The 23938-nt window shown below is 42.6% G+C and overlaps 1 protein-coding gene across 6 annotated transcripts in view; it reads right to left on the bottom strand.

Moving 5' to 3' along the window:
- Positions 1-23938, bottom strand: part of Fer (FER tyrosine kinase) — a 261687-nt gene that overhangs the window by 71041 nt on the left and 166708 nt on the right. For all 6 annotated transcript variants that reach the window (XR_004768769.1, XM_027397739.2, XM_035441167.1 and 3 more), the window contains 2 exons: positions 21414-21529; positions 19197-19291 (listed from right to left, as the gene is read on the bottom strand). Coding sequence is in view for 5 of the 6 variants with exons in the window: in XM_027397739.2 (XP_027253540.1) it covers positions 19197-19291; positions 21414-21529 (211 nt within the window). In the remaining variant the exon portion in view is untranslated. The remainder of the gene's footprint in view (positions 1-19196; positions 19292-21413; positions 21530-23938) is intronic.

Genomic DNA, 23938 nt, shown 5'->3' with positions numbered 1-23938 from the left:
GGCCATGTGTTCCAAAGTTATCTACTTTCCATGCAAATGTCACTTTTCTTTTGCACCAATGTACTACAATTAAAAATCACTGGCTTGACATTGGTGGTGTGTGATTTCTAATCCCAGCACTGGGGAGGTAGAGACAGATGGATCTCTGTGAGTTTTAGGCCAGCCTGGTCTCCAGAGGAGGTCCAGGACAGCCATAGTTTTTACACAGAGAATACGTGTCTTGAAAAGGAAAATCACTTGCTGACTATTGTCTACCTGCATGGACACACTCATGCTATCCTGTGCACCATTAAAAATCATTTGCCACTTGTGCATGTGCACACGGGCACATTCCCAGTAACTTTTGCACTACTAAAATCACTCCCTGACTGGTGCATATGTGCACGGGCACACGCATGCTGACCATGTGTGCTTGCAAGTCAGAGGACAACCTGCAGGAGGCGGTTCTCTCCTTCCACCACCGTCCCCGGGATCCATTCAGGCCATCAGGTTTGGCAGCAGACACCTTTACCAGGTGTGCATCTCTGTTTGATAACGCTCTTTTTGTAGTGTCAAAAAGCAGCGTAGAAAGAGATTCACCAGTACTTCATGTCCCAGTGAACATACTCCAAGCCCACACGTGCACGCTCTGTCTCACACGAATCTCCTTACTTTGCCACCAAACTACTCCCTGTTGGGTCCCATGGCTTCTAACCTTCCCTCAAGTCTTCTGATACTAAAGAGGAAAAGTGGTGCAAATTTAAACTCCCATCAACTTTTAAAAAGAAACAGAATGCAAAGATAGCCAAAATGACATTTAGAAGTATCAAGGGTAAAATTAATAGAATATTAAATTAGGAAGGCTAATTAATGATATTTCCAGGCTGGTCATTAGCTGGATATTTTAGGGACATTAAAGTTCTCGAGTGACATCAATGACCACTTTACAAAACATGTCACATAATTGTAATTTTGAACAATTAGGAAAACAGGTTTTCCTCTAAGCAAGTTCACTAGTTACAATTTATATAATCAGAAACATATTCGATTATCATACTGGTTTATTATAAAAATATAAACAGTTGGATAAAATATTACATTAATATACTTGCAAAGAATAAATACTTTTCAGCCAAGAGCTGGGAATATCTGTGTTAAAAAAATTTCTAAACTAGTGTCTTTTCTCAGTTTTTGTTTTTACTGTGGTAAAATTCACATAATAAATCTACTCTTTTAATTTTTTAGCATACAGTTCAATATCATGGAACCCAAGCACGTTGTTGTTCAATTTTGTATTACTGAAATTCCATATTTATTTAACTGATAGCAGGCAAACCTGGTAATTGCCACCCAACATTCTACAGTGTTTCTGTGACACTAGTGACCTCCAATAATATCACCTTCACCTAAGCAGACCACACCGCCTTCCCAAGCTTCTGCCTGCTGTGGTTTCTTTTCCAAGGCCGAGTAATAGCCAATTGGATTTATGTGCCACACTTTCTTTATCCACTCATCCATTCATGAGCGTTAGCTTTCGACTGTAGCTTGACTACTCTCAATAAGGCTGAAGATACAAAACTCCCTCCCGATCCCCGATTTCAATCAGTGCTCAAGAGGCATGATGGGTCACATGACAGCTCTAGCTCTAAGTTTTTCAGTAGTCAGTTTTACAGAACAGCTTCTTTTTTTTTTAACTATTTAATTTTTAACAATCTCCTGTTGTCTCCAACACCTGCCGCTGGGGTTTTTGGTTTGCATTTCTCAGGTGATTTGCTACACTGAGCAGCACACACGAGTGATCGCTTGTTTATCTGCTTTGAAGAAATGATTACTCAAATTCTATGCACATTTCCAAAAGTCTGTTGTCATTCTGGTTATTGAGGCTGTCTTTCTAAAAGATATGAATCCCTTATCTGGTGTGTTTTTCAGACTCTTCCCTCATTTCCTCAGACGCGATCCCCCTCTTAACTGTGTTCTCTGCTGGGCAGAGCATTCAAGTCTGACACAGTCTCACTTGTCTGTTTTCTTACGATGGTGGTGTCACAAGGGAACCACTGTTTACTCAAATGCCATTAAACTTTTCTCTGCAGTTTTCTGTACTTTTTATAATTTCAGGGATAATTTCATACTTAACTTTATTTTCTGTGTGTACCGCTATAACATTGCGCCTGCTCTGGAGGCTGAAGTCTCCAGAAGTATCTGAAGTATCATTGCTCTCACTGGATCAATATTTACAGAGGAGGCGGGGTCTCTGCGGCTAACACAGTCCTTGGATGCTGTGCCTGTGCTCGTCGGACAGAGCACAGTGTCTCCTCAGGATGGGAACAGAAGGACAGGAAGGGAAAAGAAAACAACCCCACTAAGACTGTCTGAAAGTTTCATCTTCTCATCACCAAATTTTTAACTTGCTCCAATTATTAGTCTGAAATTCTAAGTCTCAAATCACATGTAAATATCATGTCAATCACATGAAGCAAAATCATGGTACAACTCATTGTGACACTGAGTCTGTGCTGTCTTGAGACTGAACTTAGAGAGGTGCTCCTACGCTATGCAGGTAGCCAAGCCTGTGGCAGACATTCCCATAGAAATACACATGGATACTGATTATTACTTATAAATGCCCAGCCTTAGCTTGGCTTATTTCTACCGAGCTTTTTCCAACCTAAATTATCCTGTCTATCTTTTGCCTCTGGGCTTTTATCTTTATCCTACATATCTCTCTTTACTTCTTATTCCGTCCTTGGCTTGCTGTGTGGCTGGGTGGCTGGCCTCTGGTGTTCTCTCCTTTTCTTGCTCCTTGGTCCTCCAATCACATGTTTTTTCCTCCTACATATCCTCTCTGCCTGCCAGCCCCGCACACCCTATCTCCTGCCTTGCAACTGGCCATTCAGCTCTTTATTGGACCATCAGGTGTTTTAGGCAGCCAAAGTAACACAGCTTCACAGAGTTAAACAAATGTAACCTAAAAGAACGCAACACATCTCTGCATCATTAAAACAAATGACCCACAGCACACACAAATGGAACACATCTTAATATTCCCCAACACCATCCCAAAGGGAGACAGAGCCAAGAAGAAAGGCAACTGAGTGCCTGCTCAGGACGTTCACAGTTCCACAGGCCAAATCAAAGTCAAACCCTCAGGACTAAGAACCTTCCCTAACTCTGGACATGCTGAGGTGTGTCTGGCTCTGAAGACCCCAGCATCCCTGTCCAATGTCAGGCTGAAGCAGGGTTGTTAGGGCCCCCAGGCAGGCACAGCATGTCAGTGGTGCTACAATGTTGAGGGTGGCCATGGCCCCATGGCTCTTTGGGCAGTGCTACACTGTGGGATTCTGTCATGGTCCTCTTCTCAGGAAAGTTGTCTAAAGGCAACCATGCCTCCCTCACCTATGTGCTCTAACTGTGGACAAGCATGACATGTTCACCAAGGTTTATGGCCTAGACGTCTATAACGACAGCTCTCATTGAGCACACTGTACTCTTGCTGAATGAATGCAGGTCTCAGGTAGCCTAGGCACACTGTGCAAAGATAGAGGAGTTTATTCTGGTGTTTTTCTTAGGACAAGTACTTTCATAAAAGTATTTTTTCATAAAAGACTTGTTAATGTAGCAATATTCTATTTAAATGGAAAAAAGTCAACTCTGTGGGGTTGGATGCACCTGTGTCACAACACACAGGTGGAGGTCAGAGGGCAATTGATGTGGGTCAGGGTCTCAGGCTTGGAGGGAAGCACCCTGAGCCTCTGAGCCAACGCTCTGACCCATCAAGTTTCCATGCTTTAAGCCTCATTTCCTTCCCCCTTCAGCAAAGGTCAATTACAACAGTATTCTCAACTCTAAAACAGACCATTTAACCCTTCCCAGGCCATGTAACTCCATTTTCACATAGTAATCATTTCATTAATCCTTTATATTATATTGTATTGTATTAATTTATCATCTATGTGACTTTTTCACATTCACATACACAGGCCCTTCTATTCACCTTTCATCCCTCGAATCCAGAAAGCTCAGTCTGGAGAGTCCACACCCAATACAAATAAGCAAACAACATATAGTGACATTTAAATTGTTAACATCAAACACTAGTAAATATATAATGCTGGGCTGAACTATGCAGGAAAAGTTGTGGCATGAACTGCAACATCGTCACCATTAATGTCATCCATGAAGAACTTGGTTTGTAGCACAGGTGACACATTCAAATGACACTTTCGATGCTACGGGAGGCCAGATGACACAAGAAGAGCAGGTGCGAGCCTCTCGTGGGGACAGCATCATACCGCACACTACGTCTCCACAGCTAAGCTCTGTTTTCCCAGGTTCCCAATTCCAAAGTTAGCTTCCCACATCAGAAACACACTAGCAAACAACTTTGCACATGTGATGTCTATTTTTAATATATGTGTCTTCCGTAGTTATTTTGTGTTATTAGTGGAACATATTTTTTAAAAATCCCCTAATTCTCTTTCTTACTTTCTGGTTCTTGTTTTTGAGTCACAGTTTCTCTGTGTAGCCCTGGCCATCCTGGAACTTGTTTTAAAGCCCAGGCTGCCTCTGTAGAAAAGAGTGTATTTTAAATAACTAGCTTTTTCTCTACTGCCTGTCTCCTTCCAAATCACAGCTTGACTCTGGGCGGTGTGGCATTGGGGGTACAGTGGTAAGCAGAGCAGCTTTCGAATCCATGCCTCTATAAATCACAGTGACTAAAAGCTAAGTCAATTCTCTTTTTTACAGTTAACCTAACGGGTAGCCTTGTTTCCTTAACAGCTGTGCTTACCACACCTTATCAGTGAAACTCCTGCCTCACATAACACTTTATTTTGAAGCTATTATTTTGTTCCTCACGGGGAACTTTAGATTTCCTAAGGTTCCTGTCACAAGTAATACCAGAGCTTAAATCTCTCTAAGGCCAGATATACATGTTCAACTCCAAAAGCCCTTGGTACAACTCCTCAGCAAACTACAGAAGGAGATGGAAGATCTATGTTCACTATTTAAAAGGCGTCAGTTGGCATTTACGAAGCAAAGGATGCAGACTGACTGCCAAAGGCCCTACCCACATGCAACAATTGAGGATTGTCCAGTACTCATGCATGTACCTATAGATCAGATAAAACCACCTTCATGCCTGTTCCACATCCAAAATGACAGGTAGCTTAAAAATGTAGACATCAAATCTTTCACTAATTGCATTCCATTTTATATTTTACTTCTTTGGCTAGTAAAGTAATACTCCACTAAACCTCTTACAGCCCATCTTTCTCATAACAGTAACTCACAGAGCTCCATCAACCTTGTCTTGGACAAGGGCACACATCACTGACATCAACGTCATCTCCCTCTTTGACAATATTACCTTGTCATCATCGCTGTAATACCACCAGAACTCTCCCAAGTTAAGACAGAATACTAGTCTTCATAGCTTAGACATTCCTATCCCAACTATTAAATTATTTACAAATTTCTCTCCAATAACGGAGGTTGAGATAGTTCAGCCAAATACTTTACTGTTTAACACTGCCCTGCATACTCTGGTTTGCCATAGTCCCAACACGTTTCAGGAATGTTATTCAACTCATTCATATTTACTCTAAGAGCTTTTGAGTTTGCTTCGAACCACCTATAATTACCCACCTGTCTTCTGAAATTTATTTGACCTTTTCCTACTGGCAACTGAGTGTATCACCTGTGATTGACAGGACCACCTGCCTCCCAATTCCATTCCTCTTACACATATTTTATATTGCATTTTAAAAGCATGTTGTCTTCTATATTTCTAGATGAAGTTGTTGAAATAAATAGTCCATGGAAAGCTGCTATTTTTTGTTTTTTTTTTTTTAATTTTTTTTTAGTTAAGAAACAAGAAGGACCCTACGAGAGACAAAAATGGTCTCCTGGGGAGGGGAAAAGGGACGAGAACTCCTGAACAAACTGGGAGCAGGCAGGGGCAGGGCAGGCAGGGCAGGGGCAGGGGCAGGGGCAGGGCAGGGGGAGGAAGGTAGGAGAAAGAGGAGGGGAGAAGATCAGGAGAGAGGAGAACATGAGGAAGCAGGAAGATTGAGTCGGGGGATGAAAGAGGAGAGCGAGAAAGAGACATCTTAGTAGAGGGAGCCAGTATAGGTTTAAAGAGAAACTGGGCACTAGGGAAATGTTCAGAGATCCACAAAGATGACCCTACTAAGAATCTAAGCAATAGTAGAGAGGCTGCCTTAAATGTCCTTTCCCTATAATGAGATTGATGACTATCTTAAATGCCATCCTAGAGCCCTCATCCAGTACCTGATGGAAGCAGAATCAGGGATCCACAGCTAAGCACAGAGCTGAACTCCTGGAATCCAGTTGCAAAGAGGGAAGAAAGACTCGCAAAGGGGTCAAGACCATTCTGGGGAAATCCACAGAAACTGCTGACCTGGGCAAGGGGGAGCTCATGGATCCCAGCCAGACAGCTAGGGAACCAGGCCCCCTGAACGTGGGTGTCAGTGAGGAGCACTGGGCAGTCTATGGGGTCTCTGGCAGTGGAACCAGTATTTATCCCTAGTGTAAGAATGGACTTTGGGAGCCCATTGCCCCATGGAGGGATTCTCTCTTAGCGTAGATGTATGGGGGAGGCCTAAATGCTGTGACAGACTCAGGTGATTCCCCATGGAAGGCCTCTCTCCCTGGGGCATGGATAGGAGTGGGTGGGTGGGTGGGTGGGGTTGGTGGGAGGATAGGAGGGAGAGGGAACTGGAATTGATATGTAAAATAAGATTGTCTCTAATTTAAATAAAAGAGCTGCTATTTGTAATCTACTGTGTTTATGTACATGTAGTTTTCCTACAGAATCTAAAACATTTGCAAATGTACTGATTTACAAATTAGCAGCACCCCCTCTGTTAAATGAAAATTTAAATGTCACTAGTACTCTGATGGAGTATCCAACTTTTAAAATTATGATATGATATCATCATATACAAAGGTCAGGCTAGGGAACTGTGAAATTGAGTGAAAAGAAATATCACAAAATCCTCATAGTATTTTCATTAAGGTTTACAACTGTGTGCTGTGCCACACTCAGGGCTCTCTCTGACTTCATGTGGTAACGTGGGGCTGGACTTGCCGAAGTGAGGAGAAATAAGAAGCCCTTGGATCATTTACAGCTATTTAATATTCTGTCTCCATAATCTAAACTCGGATGCTTTGTTAGCATTGACGGATTTCAAAAGACATGTAACATCTATCAAGAATTATCTGGGAACACAGGAATCTAACAGCCCAGTGAACTCGAATTGTATCTGTATTTCAGTCTGTGTGCCTTAGACACTTTTCTGCTGCTGTGATGAAGCTCCATGGCCAAAGCCAGCTTGGGGAGGTGTCTTAGGGTTTTACTGCCCTGAAGAAACACCAGGATTACAGCAATCCTTACAAAGGAAAACACTTAACTGGGGCTGGCTTGCAGTTCAGAGGTCTAGCCCATTATCATTATAGCACACAGGCAGAGAGGCAGCTGAGAGTTCTACATCCAGATCAGCAGGCAGCAGGAAGTGAATGTCACACTAGACCTATCTTGAGCATCTGAGACTTTAAAGCCCACCCCAACAATGACACAGGCCAACAAGGCCAGCCTTCCTAATAGTGTCACTCCCTATAGGCAAATCATTCAAACACAGGAGTCTATGGGGTCCTACTCAAAACCACCACTTGCATATCCTGAATCATAGTCCCCTGAGGGATGCCAAGGCAGGAACTCAGGCAGGGCAGGATCCTGGAGGCAGGAGCTGATGCAGAGGCCATGGAGGGTGCTGCTTACTGGCTTGCCTCCAAGGCTTGTCTCACCCTGCTTTCTTATAGAACCCAGGGCCACCAGCCCAGGGATGGCCCCACCCACAATGGGCTGAGTTCTTCCCCATTAATCACGAATTAAGGAAACACCCTACAGGCTTGCCTACAGCCTCATCTTCTGGATGCATTTTCTCAGCTGAGATTGTCTCCTCTTAGATGACTACAGCGTGTGCCAAGTTGACATGAAACTAGCCAAGACATTATGCCTCAGGACAGATTATTTTAGCAACAGTAACGATTGTAGTAAGAATCTACAATGTGAAGCTGATGCCACACTGTTTGACCATTTGACTACAAGGCTGTACAGTTGTGAGTAGTGAAATGGGAACTAAAACCTACACGTGGCTCCCAAGTCACACCGGCAAAGCTTGGCCATAAGCATGCCACTGTCTAAGTGACAGTGTGAGCACATTTGAAGTGCACTGAGGACTCCAGAGTCAGCAAAGACAACTGAGCACAGTGAAATGCTTCAGATGGCATGGCTCCCCCACTAGACTTTGGTTTTCTAAAGCAATCTGACTTCCTAATCACATGACCTGGATTAAAACACGTTTAATCCAAGGAAAAACTACCTAGAGATAAGAAAAATAGAGTTTTAATAGTCTTACTCACAAAGAGTAAAACACCCCTGTCCACCACCATACCACCCAGAATGAGCCTGGTCATCTTATTCATAGAGAGTAAGATCACCCACCATTTAGCTTAAGGTTATTCATAAACTCCTGTCTTCTGTGTACCTATGTCTTCCCAAAATATTGTCAAGGCTTTGAAAAGCACAAGCTTAGATGTTGCCATGATCTATTCTAGAAATCTAGAGTTAGGGCATGGTATTATTGATACGTTTTTTTCTAAATGTATAAAACAATTCATAAATTTTTTCTATATATATCTATTTATATATTCAAGAGTAGAATTTAGACAGGAAATATAAATATACACAATTTGTATTGAAGTACTCATAAGTAAAGCATAAACAGATACTATATCTATTGAGAATAAAAGAAAACTTCCTACCATACATCACACACACACACACACACACACTCACACAGACACGCGCGTGCACACACACACACACATTCACACACACACATACACACTCACACACGCACATGCTTGCGCGCGCACACACACACATTCACACACACATACACACACTCACACAGACACGTGCGCGTACACACACACATACTCACACACACACACATTCACACACACACATACACTCACACAGACGCGCGCGCTCGCGCGCGCACACACACACACATACACACACATTCACACACATCTTTCAGAGAGACGTGTGTTGCAGTCAGCAAGACTGCAGGGGCAGAGTCATCTAAGCCTCTGACGTCAGGCAGAGCTACAGGACTTGGAGTTGTCTCTGCTGAGTTTTGGCCTTGCTTTGGTCCAGTACTTCCCCAGTGTCTCCTCTCCTCCCTGTTTGAATGGTAGTGCTTATTCTGTGCCGTGGTACGACAGACGTATGTGACCTGCTTTTGATTTTACAAGTGGTTACAATTAAGAGGTCGAGTCTCAGAAGAGACTCGGGAGTTTTAAACAGTGTTGAGACCGTGAGAGACCTTGGGGACTTTCCTAACTGAACTAAGCGCACTTTGCTTTATGACATGGCTACAAGCCTGAGGGCCAGGGAGTGGACCACGTGGTTTGAATGAGACCGGCCCTGGCCAACTCTGAATGCTTGGTTCTCAGTTCGTGGAACTGTTTGGGAAGGATTAGGACGTTGGCCTTGTTACAGGAGGTGTGTTGCTGGAGGAGGGCTCTTTGAGATCTCGAAAAGTCACACCATTCCCAGCCACCTCTCTGCCTCATGCGGTGGATCAGATGGAAGCTCTCAAGTACTGCTCTAGCACCAGCTGTGAGCCCCAAAGTAAGGGCTTTCCTTCAATTAAAAATAAAATGTCTAAGCTATTTTCCAACTACAAACAAAATATCAAACGCAAAAAAGAGTATATGGAAAGTGGTCACTTATATTTTTTAAAAAGTAGAAAGATACGTCTGTTCCCATTTATACAGAAAGACAGCGAGAACATAAAATCCCAATGGGACCCCTTCAAGAGCAGCAGTCTCCAGGAGGAGACCACGTCAAGAAGGACTGGCATCGGTTATGGGAGCAGGCTGTCCCTGTGCCCCTAAGTGCAGGCGGCCATCACTCTACTTCCTACAAGACTGCAACCGGAGAAAAGCCAACGGCTAGCCCACTTCCTGTCCGCCCTCCCACCTCTCCCCTGGCAGGACTCCCCACTTCCTGTCCGCCCTCCCACCTCTCCCCTGGCAGGACTCCCCACTTCCTGTCCGCCCTCCCACCTCTCCCCGGCGGTCTCCCCACTTCCTGTCCGCCCTCCCACCTCTCCCCTGGCAGGACTCCCCACTTCCTGTCTGCCCCCCCCACCTCTCCCCGCGGGTCTCTGCACCGCCTCTCTGCTCTTCCTCCACACACAGGGCTTCCATGCACTCACACGTTCCGCATGCCAGCCGCGTGCCAGCTGCGCGCTTCCCTAGCTCCATCAACGCTAGAGAAACTAGAGAATGCGTGTCCTCCAGGTCTCAGGGAAAATGTCACCTTCTCACAAGTGTCTGCGGCCCTGAAACAAGGCACCAGCACTTTGTCTTTTTTTTTTCCCTTTTAAGTAAATATGTGGTTGTTAAAGATGTGTCTGCCCGACTATGCTCCAGTTCTTTGAGGGAAATAGTCCTAAGTGCATTTTGCGTGGAATGTAGTGGCTACTCACTGTTTACCATTTAAGTACCTAGCTCAAATCTGAGAATAATAGGTTTACAAAGGGTGGAAAGTCTTTTTAAAAAGAGTGAATTACTGAATATCAAAGTCATTTAAATATAGGGTGATACATGCATTTCAAATAAAAACTACCACTTGGGGTTATTTTTAATTGAAACTGACTAGTTTTGATTCAATATTGGATGATAAATATAGACTATTATAAAAAGAACAAGCTCCACTGTATTGTTTCCTCACTACTTACAAAGAAAGAGAAATATGATTTTAACAGAAGTGAATAATTTCAATGATTATTTGATTTATTGTCATGTGGTATTGTCTGTATTTTGAGATGTAAGACAAGCTTCACAAAGATGGGAATTAGGGTGTTTTATCCCATCATAAACTGGCTTAAGAACATTAAAGTTACTAACTGCAGGAAGGTGGAAGGATTTCTTCCTTAATGTACAGCAGCCAGAAAAACACAGAAATTCACAAACTTGTGAACAGCAAGCACTGTAAAGGTGACATCATTTAGACGTCTGTATTGACAGTCTAGAGGAGAGGATGACACGGATGCAGGTAGAGAGGAGAAAAAGAAGTCCGCAGCGGGTGAGGCCAGGCTGTGTCTCTCGTGTCACAGAGTCACCCATTAACCGCCACTCCTAAGGTTTTCACGTGAAGGCACAAACTGCCGTTTTCCAAGTTTGATACAGAAAAACAAAGGCAAATCTCATCTCTCCAGGGAAGACTTCATTTTCTAAGGGGTTTAAGAGGCACTGGATCTCAGGTCTCCAGGAAGGACAAATGAAGGTCAATAAAGGCAAGGGCATTTCCACATGTGCAAGTATTATAGTGACAGTTTCCAACAGTATTTCCTCATTTCCAATGACAAGAAGCTATACAAAATTTAACATAAAGTGCAGCCCTCACAATGAACTTGTGAGATAGGTATTTCATGTTCTGTAACATCTGAGAATCTATAGATAAAACAAACGACCAAAGGAGGAGAGCTTAAATATGATCAGAGAACTCTGATGAAGAGAGAAGAAAACAAGGAATCTTTAGGAGTAATTAACCCCCCTAGAGACAAGTTAAGCAGGAAGCAACTAGAGTGCCAATAGCATCCTTTAAGTTTCCTCAATGCTATGAGAGGACCCAACAGTGAGAATATGCACCTGTTGTTCACCTGACACCATCAAGTGGGCCTGGGACCCTGAGAGTCTCTCTCAGTATTCACAGGACATGGGTGAAGGTTCTGTTCACATTATCTCCCTTGGCAGCTGAAAGGAAAGTAGGAGCCTGTTCGTTTCAAAGTAACTGTCACAAATAACTCAAACTGTATCATCCTCACTCTCATCTTCAAGGTTTTGCTTGGAACCCTGTTCCTTCTGCATCTCCTCTCTTGACCTCTCTCTTCATGCCCCTCTTCTCTGGATGTTGCAGTAGCCAGGGATTCTGAGCTGCTGAGACCCACTTGCTTCGGCCCCTCATGCCATCCGCTTTTACTCGGCTGTCTCACCCTTCCTGGGGTTTCTAACCCCTAACAACTCTACACTTCCTATCTGCTCCATGCACCGACTCTAATGCACACTTCATCTATCTCCTGTCCCAGGAGAACGGGGTTACACTTCTCCCTTTTGTAGAAGTCAATTTTCTTCCGGCCAATGTGCCTTCCACATTTGCCGTCCCCCAGACATCCAGTAACGTCCTGTGAAGACGGCTGAAAGATCAACAGAGCCCCTAGCATTACGGACATTTCAGTAACATCCAAATGAAAAAAAAAATACTGCTATCTCCAAGTTCAGCAAATGACCTCCATAAGAGTAATATACAAGGTCCATGTCTGAAAAATTGAGATTTTTCTTTGACATAATTTCTGAATACAGACACGATTTTACAAAGGGGATACAAATTACAGATAAAGATAAGAGTAGATACTCCCTCTGTTTGCAAGTCTAAGCCCAGCCCAAGGCCTCAAGTAGCTCCAAGAATGCGCCAGCAAAAGCACCGGGACTAGATAGGTTTATGCTGAAAACTTCATTCGGTGGGACCTGTTAGGAACAGCCACCATGACTTAGGAGACCCGCCTTTCTCTGAGCTCCCACCTAGGCCAGCATCACACCAGCAGAGACCAGTTATCTCTTCTTGCATCCAAACACAGGCACCACAATACTCACACTCTGCTCTTGGTTGCCAAGAACACGCTCTCAATGTCGCTCTCAATGTCACTGCCAGGAGGGCTGATCAGGAAGCATGAAATGTCCTCTCATATGCAGCCTGCAGAGTGCTGGCCTCTTGTGACCTCCCCACTCCACCTCCTAACGTCTGATGAGTTCTTTCCCAGCCATTATTTCCCATCTCTCCATGCCTTTGTTATGTTGGAGGGCACTGCCCTATACTCTTGGGTAGGGCCTGAGGCTAGACGGACAGACAGCTTCCACTACTCATATTTGAGTTTTCAATTTTAAATAAAAATTACCATATTAAAATGTGAGGAAGAACAGTATTATGACAACTTTGGCTACTGCTAAAAAGAGGATTTTATCAGGTGGTGACATAATAGTGTCTGATTGAGTACCTGCAACATTTTGGTGAAAGAAAACAAAGACATAGCATACATGTACACTTTCATGTGTGAATGCATGCCTATGAAAAACAACTTCTATTCAACTGAGTTCAAAGATTCTTCTAATAGCACTAGCAGAAATTCCCAGATTAAAATACATGACATAGATTGGGGAAAACTTTTTGTTGAAAGTAAGTCAATAAAACTTCATTATATATGAAGTTTTTGTTATTTTAGTTATTTTCACCAAACTTTATCAGTTTTTATTTGCATAAACATAAGTGGACTATCATTAATAAAGCAACTTTTTCTTATTTAAAATATCTCTGACAAGCCTCAGACTTCTCCAAGTCTAATTACGAACACAGAAAAAGATGCCTCTAAGATGTAGGTCTCATTAGAAAACTGAGGGATGCTTATTTGTGCAGAAGGACGCATATGTAGTCATCACTCCCACACTGTCCTTTCAATCAAGGATCTTCAAGTACCATTAAGCCATTTTGAAAACAGGAGCTTGGAGCACAAGAAGACAGAGAACACATCATGCTGCTCACCACGCCAGTCGCCTACTCGAGGGTGCTTCCTACTCACAGGCACACCCACCATGACAGAGCACAAAGCACATGAGTAACGCAAATGTGCACACACTGCCCGGCTCCAACGTCCGCCCTCGGGAGCCTGTGCTCATGGCAACACACCAGCATCTGCTTCTGTCAGGCCTTGTTCAGACAGGCAAGGCTGTTCCTCTTTTGATGCCTTTGGCATTTACTCACCCCCTGGAAAACAACACCCACTAGGGAAGGGCGTGGCCACTGGAAGGGAGTGGCAGACTCCAGAACAAGACAAAGGCAGGGGTGGGATGCCAACTGGTTATTGATTATGTCAGCACGTGTTAGAGCTGCTGATCCCTGCAAAGCTTGCCACTTTCAACCCTTTCCTTGGCGTTTGCCTTTGGCTGCTAAGCAGCAAACAGAGCTGCAAGGAGGTCGGGGCTGAAAGACAATGTCTTACTGAAGCTGACTGCAAACATCTCGTGTTCTCTCAACAATATCAACTGTAAAATTAACAATGGCAACCGGGCACACTCATGCTTGATTATAAAATATGGGAACATATGTAATTTACAGTATCAGTTAACAAATAATCATCTTGTCTCTCAAATTGAAATCTTCAGTGTACCAGTTGATATCAGTATAGATCATTATCAAATTTGTTCTACCACATACAAAAAAAGTAAAATAGATTCCACAGAAGTAGGACTTTTGTTTATTTGTAACATTCAGACCAATATGGTAGCTACTTTCCTTTCCTTTTCTTGTCTATGGAGGAGTGGTACTCAACTGACAACATTGTAACTTTATGTAGGCTCTCTCTTACTGAGCCAGGAGCCACAGACCCCTAGGCCATGACAGCAGTGTTTGCCCTTCCTCTATGAAGAGAGGAAGAAACAAATGTCAGGCCAGCATCCAGGGCTAACTGTTAGGATGTAGTTACCAGGTAACCTGCGGCTGTCAGTGTCAGTGATTTTCAGCTCAATTCATAGCTGTGAGGGCACATAACTGAAACTGATGGGAAAACCAAATGAAAGCATCAAATTTCAAAATGAAGAAGAGGCAAATTCTTACTTTTGAAAATAATTTACACTTTTGGCAAAAAAATGTACTGAAACTTAACTGCAGAAATTACAGAGCAGAATAGTCAGGAGGAGGAATTCTGGAAACGGAAAGGTTTCTCTGCAAGCGCAGAGGTTCTTATGGGATTGATATTAATAACAATGTCTGGGTTCCTAACCGCAGATATTCAGACAGTAGAAACTGAATCAACTCGCTTTTTCTCTTTAAATCATACTATTAGGTTGTGCTACCTAATATCATAAAACTCTACAATCATCTTAGGAGTTTTAAAGCTATAGCTCATCTTTAAATTCAGTTAGCTTTGTGGGTTTCTCCAAGGCCATGTGTCTCTGTGACCTGAGAGCTAATATCCAGTGTCTTCAGGAAGACATGAATTTAAGAGGAGGGGCAGTCGCCAAACCCTAGTGAAGAGGCCTTCACACCTTCCCAACCTGTTGTACTTGGTGGATCAGCCTCAGCTGCTGTCTGCCGTGTTCTCTGCTGCAGTTTGGATCTGAATGCGCACACTCAAACAAGCCACAGTCACTGGACTCTACGTCTTCCTACGTGAATCACTTGAATTGTGAAGTAAGCGTCAGCTCATCCTAAAGCTTTCCTGTCCCTGTGGTTACTGCTCCCAACTGCCATTCAGAACCGACTTTCGGTTTTATTTACCCAACAACCAGGAAGCAAGCGGGTAAAGAGTTCATAATTCAAGAGGTGTCACAAATGAAGACAGGGTCATCTTGTAATGCTCACTTTGAACTAATTCTCAAATGCTTGCACTCTGAAATAGCAGTTTGGTACAAGCTGTATTTGGGGTTTATGATTCCAGAGGCCTTATATCTGACAAGGGCAGGGGTGTTTCAATCTTTGCAGATGCATTTTAGAAACAGTTTGCACACTGTACAGTTGCTAACCTTGTTTGAAATGGAGGCAACAGTAACATGGGTGAACAAATGACAGTGTCAATCAAAATGTTGGCGACTGTGAAGCATTGGGCAAAAGCATCCCCCACACACCGGCATGAAAGCAGAAGGAAAACTATTTGGGGAGAATGAAGGAGGCCAATGAAGATGGAGAAGGGAAGAGAAATTAATATAAGCAAGGTACAACAATATTTAAGTATGAAAATGTCGCACGAAACCATTATTTTGTATGCTAGGTAAAAAATAAAACATAAAAGTGGATTAATCTCATATAATTAGGCTAAGCAATAATAAGACTTTAGAAAAAAGAATTAATATGTACTGCATGATGCCACTTTTCACAAAGGCTTGAGAAATGCTAACAGGACAGGCAGTGGACCAGTGGGTAGCTGGGGTGTTGCAGAAAAGCCAGGGAGGAACCACAGAGAGGCAGGAAAGACAATGAGGGTGGCAGATGTGCTCACTGCCTTGGTGTGGGGTAAAGGTGTCAAAGGACTATATAAATGTCAATACAAACATACTTTTTACACACTAGTCCGTACTGGGTATCAAACACATTCCATTAAATGAGCGTTTATAAGGAAAGGAAAAAAAAACCGTGGTTATAAGTAGTGCAGACATTTGGCAGTTATTTTCTCAGAAGTGAAGTGGGTGTCAGTCTTTAAAGAAAAAGGCTGATAAGCTTTATGGTGAGGGATTAAAAAAATCTTTCAGATTAAAACTTTAGAGAACATGCTTTTGCTACCATGAGCCTAAGAGTGCCCCCATCACTTTCCCAAATAGACTATCGTGACATTAATGAATGTGCTCTTTGGATACTATATCAAGAAATGTGTCACCATTTGAAAGGTTTGCATATGTAGACAGAGTTTCAAACCCATCTACATGCATACTCTAATGACCTGGTGTTTTCCAAATGACCCAATCCACCATGCTGCAGAATCAGGCATGGGCAAAAGATAAATTTTATTTGCATATCAACCAATGGACGTAATATAAACTTGTATGAAAATCTCATGTAGTGTTTTAGATTCCACAATGCACCTAATCTTCAAGAAAATGTAGCAAAATCTACTTGGTAGGCCGCACTGAAAGATGGTGTCCCAAACATGCCCCACCTGGCATACTGTGAACACCAGATACCACTCTCCTACATATGTTCAGTCACATGACAGAGCTGACCTTCATGCAGGGAGATTGTCTAAGGGGACCTGATCCAGTCACATCAAATCCACAGCTGGTAAGGAAAATGTAAATTCAAGAAATCTAACACTGGTGAAATATGTGGCATGTCAAGCATGACATGAAACTGCACAGAACACATGAGAGCCCTAGGCAGTACAGAGACGAAGATGCACGCACAGACCGTGAGGGAGCTGAGGTACAGAACCGAGAGCCCCAGGCAGCACAGACAGAGCAGGAGTCTGCCCAGACCTGAGAAATCCTCATAGTAGCCTCGTCCCCAAAGTCCCCAGGTCAGAGCACAGCCTCATATTTTAACATAGGCCTGAGAAAATTCAGTCAAGGTTCAACTTCTAATGGACACTACAGTGAGGTAGTAAGTGAGTGACTTTAAGCTCCCAGACTACCCAAGTTTGTTATGAGCTACACACTTGTCAATTCAAAGCAGGCATGGAGCTGACTGAGTCGTACTTCTATGTTTATCAAATCTCCAGGTAAGTTTACATGAGTGCAAAGTGCTTGAGGACCGTTTGCAAAATAAAGAGGAAAAGAGAAGTAAACAAGCAGAGAAAGCAAACTAAAATACTGACCAGATAAACCACATGCATTTCACATGCCAACAGACAGGTAGACGTGATTGGTGACTGTGAAGCAGTAACATCACAAGTTACGTGAACACAGAGTCAAGACTTGAGCAATGCCACGGCACAGAAAGACCACTGGTCCACTGAGCAGCAGGGGTTCACTTTCATAACGCATACAGAGCAGCAGACAGACTGTCACCGCATTGCTGTCATGTGCCCGGCTCCCGTGCACACTGTCTTTGGTTGTATTCAGCTCATGCTTGCTATCTGAAGAGAGTTACCTTTCTTCACGTTTGGTCCACCTCCCAAGTCTGAGCTTTTTGGCAGTATTTCCTACCAATCAAGGGCTTCATCTGCACCCATACAAATGTCAGCATGTACTTATGTTCAAACATCCTATTCTAATAGTGACTACATGAGATTCAGTCATTCCTAAGTTCTTAGACTGTGCTTGTTTGTGCACAGATGCAGCACACAGTGTGCCTAACACAGACAGTGCCATTTTGATAAAGTTGGTAATAATCTGTGTGCACTGCTGTCAGGTTAACAGCTAGAGTATTTTGTTAGTAGGCGAAGTAGTCTGATAAGACAGGATGGCGGGGGCTGTCCTTCTGTATATATGCTTCTCTTATGGTTGATGAATAAAACACTGTTTGGCCAGTAGCCAGGCAGGAAGGATAGAGGCTCGGAGAATTCCAGGGAGAGGAAGGCAGAGGGAGGCCGTAGAAAGCGACACCATGTAGAGACCGGGACGATAGGACGCGCCAGGAATTCTCTGGTAAGATAAGGCCATGTAGAAATAACAGAGTAATAGAAATGGGTTAATAATTAAGAGAGAGCTAGCCAGTAAGAAGCACTAGCAATCGGCCAACAGCTTAATAATTAATATGTCTCTGTGTGCTTATTTGGGGCTGAAAAGCGGCTGTGGGACCAGTTGGAACAGAAACCTCCATCTTTAACAGGATGCTAACCTGAGACAGTGGGCATATTCTTTCTATAGGCCGTATTTACCAGGGAATCTACAATACTAGGTTTACTTTAAGAATTTAAATTACAGTTAAAAATAATGTTTCTATTCATTTGAATTTCTTTTTAAGTGAGTGAGGCAGGCACTGAAAGGGTAAAGCAGCCCTGTTTGGTTATAAAGCACTGTAGACTGCTTTCAGCTCAAAGTTTATCTCTGTATTTGTCCACAAAAGGAAGAAAGATGACAAGAAAAGCCTCACACATATTATGTCAGGCTAGGTCACCCATGTTTGAGGCTACACGTTGCTAAAGAACGAGAGGCAGGAAAGTGTCCAGAGAAGATTTGCAGATTGCTCCCTCATATTAGCCACACAAGAAAGAAGCACATGATTCACACAGGACGGCAACACACCATGAGAATTTTAATCAGAAACAGACGTGTGGTGATGGATTTCTAAATGATGCACAAGGACCTAAGTCTAAAGTGGCACTTGCCGGGCTGTCAAGTCACACTTTTCTAAACACCAGCTCTTTTCACACATAATTATTATATATATCTGAACTCCATGGGTAACTACACTCCAATAAATCTGTCTCAAGAAATGCTGCCTGACACTTTCTAGAAAAGAGAAACATGTTAAGGCCTATAAAAATACCGAGTATATATGCAGGCTTTGTTATCGGGAAAATGCTATGCAAAACTCCTTGGAAACTTCACAAGGAAATATCAAAGAGACTGAACATAGAAATGCAATAAAACATGATATTAAAATGTCATCAAGCAAGCCTCTCAAATAGCATTACCTGGGACTAGTTCCATAATGATGTAGACAGGCTGTCTTTGTGTGCACACGCCTATAAGTTTCACGATATTGGGGTGATCATATTGCTTGAGAATTCTAGATGAGAAAAAAAAGTATATAAGGTTACCAGTTGAAAAAAAAACAAAGCTTTAATTTATGATAATTATATTCTAACTGCACACATTGTTATATTTTAATCAGAACTCAATTTTTCAAACATCAGTATACCTTGAAATTCTGATATGCATCTGTCCCATCAACAGGTATTGATAAATATGAGCAGCATAGCACAAGGGCAAATGAGCTGATCATCCTTAAATAGTCATTTAAAACTTGGTACCCACGCCAATGCTTAATAATCAAGCTAATTAGGAACGATACATGGAATTCACTTCAAAACGTCTAGTCATCCTCAAATCAGCCCCTACTGGCAAATGTTACAGGCATCACCTCACTAGATGACAGCTTCAGATGCAGAAACAAGAGTTTAGAGAACTGGACTAACAGAAGTGACCATATAAAAGCATTTCCACAAGGACTGAGGAAGAATTGGTGTGGAGTTAGTTTGGATAAACACAATATTTCAGTAGCGGTTACATGCTAAGAAACAATCCTTAGCAGAGCTTCAAGCATGATCTAAAAATAGAACAAACCCCTTAGACCCTTTTTAATTCTGATATTATAATTCACTCCTATGGGAAAATTTCCACATTCTTTCCTATGAAAATGAAAATAGACAAAAAACATTCTGTGCATATACAACTACAGAAGGACAAATCCTAGGAAAAACATTTTAGATTTAAAATAATGACTTATAAATGAAAATTAGGAAAAATTCTAGAGATAAAAAAATACTGTCAATGATACAGCAAAATTTCTAATAGAAATTAAGCCAATTTTCAAGAATATTTGACTTTTCAAGAATATTTGACTTTCATACAGAATGCTGCTGTGTGCTGGTGGTGCACGCCCTCAATTCCAGCACTCCAGAGGCAAAGGCAGTGTGAGGCCAACCTGGTCTACAAAGTGAGTCTCAGGATAGCCCGGGCTATACCGAGAAACCCTGTCTTGGAAAAATCAAAACAAACACCAAAATGGCATTTGTAAGGTTGGAAGATGGCAATGAAGAAACACACACAACAGTCAGCTACATGATGTAACTCATGTCTGTGAAGGAATATTCAGAAGCTTGAATGGACAGAATTTACATTTCTAGTATCAAACTTCTTTCATAATTCCAGTTAAAAAGAAATTAAACTTTTAGTTTGTATAATGATCACAAGTTTGAAAGGAAGAAAAATGTTTTTAAGCAATGTTAAACAAAGCCTTTCACCCTAAGAATACCTGCTAACTGTCATGGGATTTCCAATAATGTGCATGCAAAGACTACGACTTCATTCCTCAGACAGTATTTAAGTACTGACTATTTAACTTTACTATACGGCCAGAGCCATATTTAAGTCATGACTGGAGATGCACATGAAGACATCCAGGCCACGAGCTAACCCCCTCGTTGCCGTCTCCTCTGGTCACCTCAACAGCCACCCACCCATCATTCTGGAAAGTCATCTCACTCCCCATACTTTTTTTTTAATCTAGCTTACTCTGTTCAAATTATATTTTAATTTTTTAGATATGTCTTTGGCATTCTTGGTTTTATAAACAGTAGACTAGTTTTAACTATCTGCAGAACAGGGATAGGTAAAATGGGCCATTCAATTTCCGTTAAGAATATAATGTAGACAAGAAAGACAAGAAATCACCTGGGGGGGGGCTAACAAATGCCAGACACAAAATAGAAAAATAAAATCTGAGATTCTTGGGAAAGGAACCAAATTTATAATAGCCAGCAAGAGTGTAAGATATGTAAATATAGGTAAGGGTGTATACAAGACATACATTGCAAAGAGAACTACAGTACTACATACAAACACGTATGTGAGGCAAAATAAAAGTGTTGGGGTATTTTTACAGACTTGGAGAATAGTTATGCTGTTGATGCCCTATGGCTATCACACCCGCTTAACCGTGCTCCAGGCTAGCTCAAGCCAGAAACTGTTTCCACAGCAAGGTGCTCACGCTGGAAAGTTCTACTTCTACTTCAGCAAATCACAGATCAGTGATGTTTGAAACTTACCTCACAGTGAATTTAATACAGCAGAATGGGCAATGTAATGAATTATAAACATACATTTTGTATTGTTTTTAAAGAACTCACTTGGCTTCCTGTAAAAACTTTATTTTTAATTCCTGAGGAAGGTCTTCCTTGCATGTTTTAACAGCGACAGCAGTTTTATCCTTCAGTGTGCCCTTATACACTTCACCAAAATTCCCCTGAAAAGAAGAATACAAGCATTGTTGGCACGGCTGACAGCCTGCAAAGCTTCGCTAAATAACTCAGGGAAGCATAAAACGAAGTACTCTGAGTTAACCAAAGCACTGTGCTGTTTATAGGCATCCCTCCTCCACAGAACCACAGGTTAGTCTTTGCTAGAGAAAACTGTTGTTTATCTAATGTTTGGCTTCAACAAAAGGGGAACCCAACATCGACACTGCCTTGAGTACATAGGTTTTTCTTCCACCAACTACTTTATCCCTTGAGCACTGTATTACTTTGATTACATTAAAGATCACTGTGGTTAGAGAAAGCAAGGGCTCTGAGAGGGGACTGCTGGCACGTATCCTAACAACAATCTCTGCTGTAGAGACAGGTGTGGACCGGGGTTGAAAGGGGGCTTGCTCAAGTATCCGTGTCACCAATGGTGAACACGTACGACACTGCTAACCTTCCTCTTTGATGCAGATGCCTTATTGACAGTGCATTTAGGAAGAGAAGAAAGCCACACTACAGGAAAGATCTTATGACTGCCTTCAACTCTCTCCTGTCCCTAGGCTGTCCTTCAGCTGTTTTCACTGTGTTTCATCACCACTAAAGGACTTCCCTTTGCTCACTGGCACTCGACCCACTCAGACATGGCTTTACCTTCACCTGCTACTCAATCAACTGTAAATTCACCCACAAAAACCTTTAGGGCCTCACTGTGGCGCGGCTGCTTTTTAAGACAGCCTCAATCCCAGGCTCTGGGTAACTGGTGTGGCCTCTACTCTCTTTTCAGCACTCACCTCTTAGCTGATGCTGTTGCTTCTCCAGCAAAAACAAAATAAACCCCAAAGTAATCGCCATGGAGTTACTGGACTCTCAGTCACACCTGCCAACCATCTTCCTCCCTCAGTTTCAAATGTGATATTGTGCTTATGTGTAAACCTCAAGTTTTAATGTTCCATTGTGAGCCTATCATGCTGTAGCAATTCATAACACACTCATATCCGAAAACCTTCAATGAGCTCTTTTCCCAGCTACAGACTAACACGCCATTCTTTCTCTTACAGAGTAATTCTGGATGCAGCCACCCATGCCTTTTTTGCTTCCTTTAGCTGCAGAGTCAGACTTACAGCCTTGCTATCTTGGGCCTCTCTTAAATCACCCTGATTGGGTTGAAACAAAATTGCCCAGCCATCGCCACTGGCATCTTGCAAACCTAGTGGTTAATGCACTATCTGGTGCTCCCCAGACTCCCCGTCAGCACCTGACCCCAGACAGCAGTCTACCCTCCTGGTTTAGATTCTCCTCTTGGTTTCTAAGGCATAATAAAAGTTCCTGGTTTTCTACCTTCCTAATTGGTTCATTTTTTTTTCAACTTCCTCTGAGGACTCCTTTTTCTTCCCCTTGCCTCTTGGTTCTGGAGTGACCAGGGCTCAGTTCTTATCCTCCTCTTTATCTAGGCCCACTCCCAACTACTCAGCTTATACTCTGGAAAAGTCACCTTACTTAACCTCAGCACTTGTTATCTGGCTTTCTTCACCTTTTTGTAGAAATCTAATAGATAAAGTTGATATATTACAGGCCTTCAATTTAGTTCCCAGAAACCTGCTACACTTGGAGCTGGCTTCTATATTTCTCTCAATCCCTACAACACCCACTGAGATACACAACTGCTTCAGCTTCAAAATAAATCTGAATTTATTACCTCCCAGCTGCAGCCCTGTCCTAGCCTTGGTTTTCACTCACCTAGCTGAGTGTTTTCTCCTAACGCCCAGAGCCACCCTCAAGAAGGCAAAGTGTAATTATCCTGCTCTGCTGGCAGTCACCCACCAGCTCCATGTTCCCTTCAGCACCAAAGTTAAAGGTGCTGTGAGATCCAGGCAGGCCCTGTATGATGACATCCCTGCCATCCTGCTGACTGCCTCCCCCTGTAATTCCCTTTACTTGTTCCACCACAACCCAACTGTGTCTTTTGCTCGGCAGATGAGTTCCACACTGGTTAATCACTCAGCCTAACCCTCACTGTCAGCTGTCCACACGGCTCAGTGGTGTTTCTGGCAAGTTTTAATTCAAAGGTAACCGGTAATGAGGTCTGGTTACCTTCTCCTTTTAAGAACGGCAACACTGACCAACAAGAAGACCCAAGCCCGCTCCCCTTTCTCTAACATAAAAGGTGTTCATTTCAGTGTTTCAGTTACCTGTCTTTCCTTTGCTTGTTAGAGGGGGGCATGACAGGCACAGGGATTTTCTCTGCTAGTCCATGTACAGTCACCATGTACCCAGGAGTGTGTGTAATACATCACAGGCCACATAGAAAGTGCTGGATGACTTAAACAGCAACTATAGAGTAACTGCCCTTTAAGACTATGGTGTTGCATGAAGTTAATTTCTGTCACTACTTAACAATTACTACTTAAAAT

Source organism: Cricetulus griseus, chromosome 2 (genome assembly GCF_003668045.3).
Source record: "Cricetulus griseus strain 17A/GY chromosome 2, alternate assembly CriGri-PICRH-1.0, whole genome shotgun sequence".
NCBI classification, from domain to species: domain Eukaryota; kingdom Metazoa; phylum Chordata; class Mammalia; order Rodentia; family Cricetidae; genus Cricetulus; species Cricetulus griseus.
Note: the sequence above shows the minus strand (reverse complement) of the source record. Positions and strands in the feature narration are given on the sequence as shown.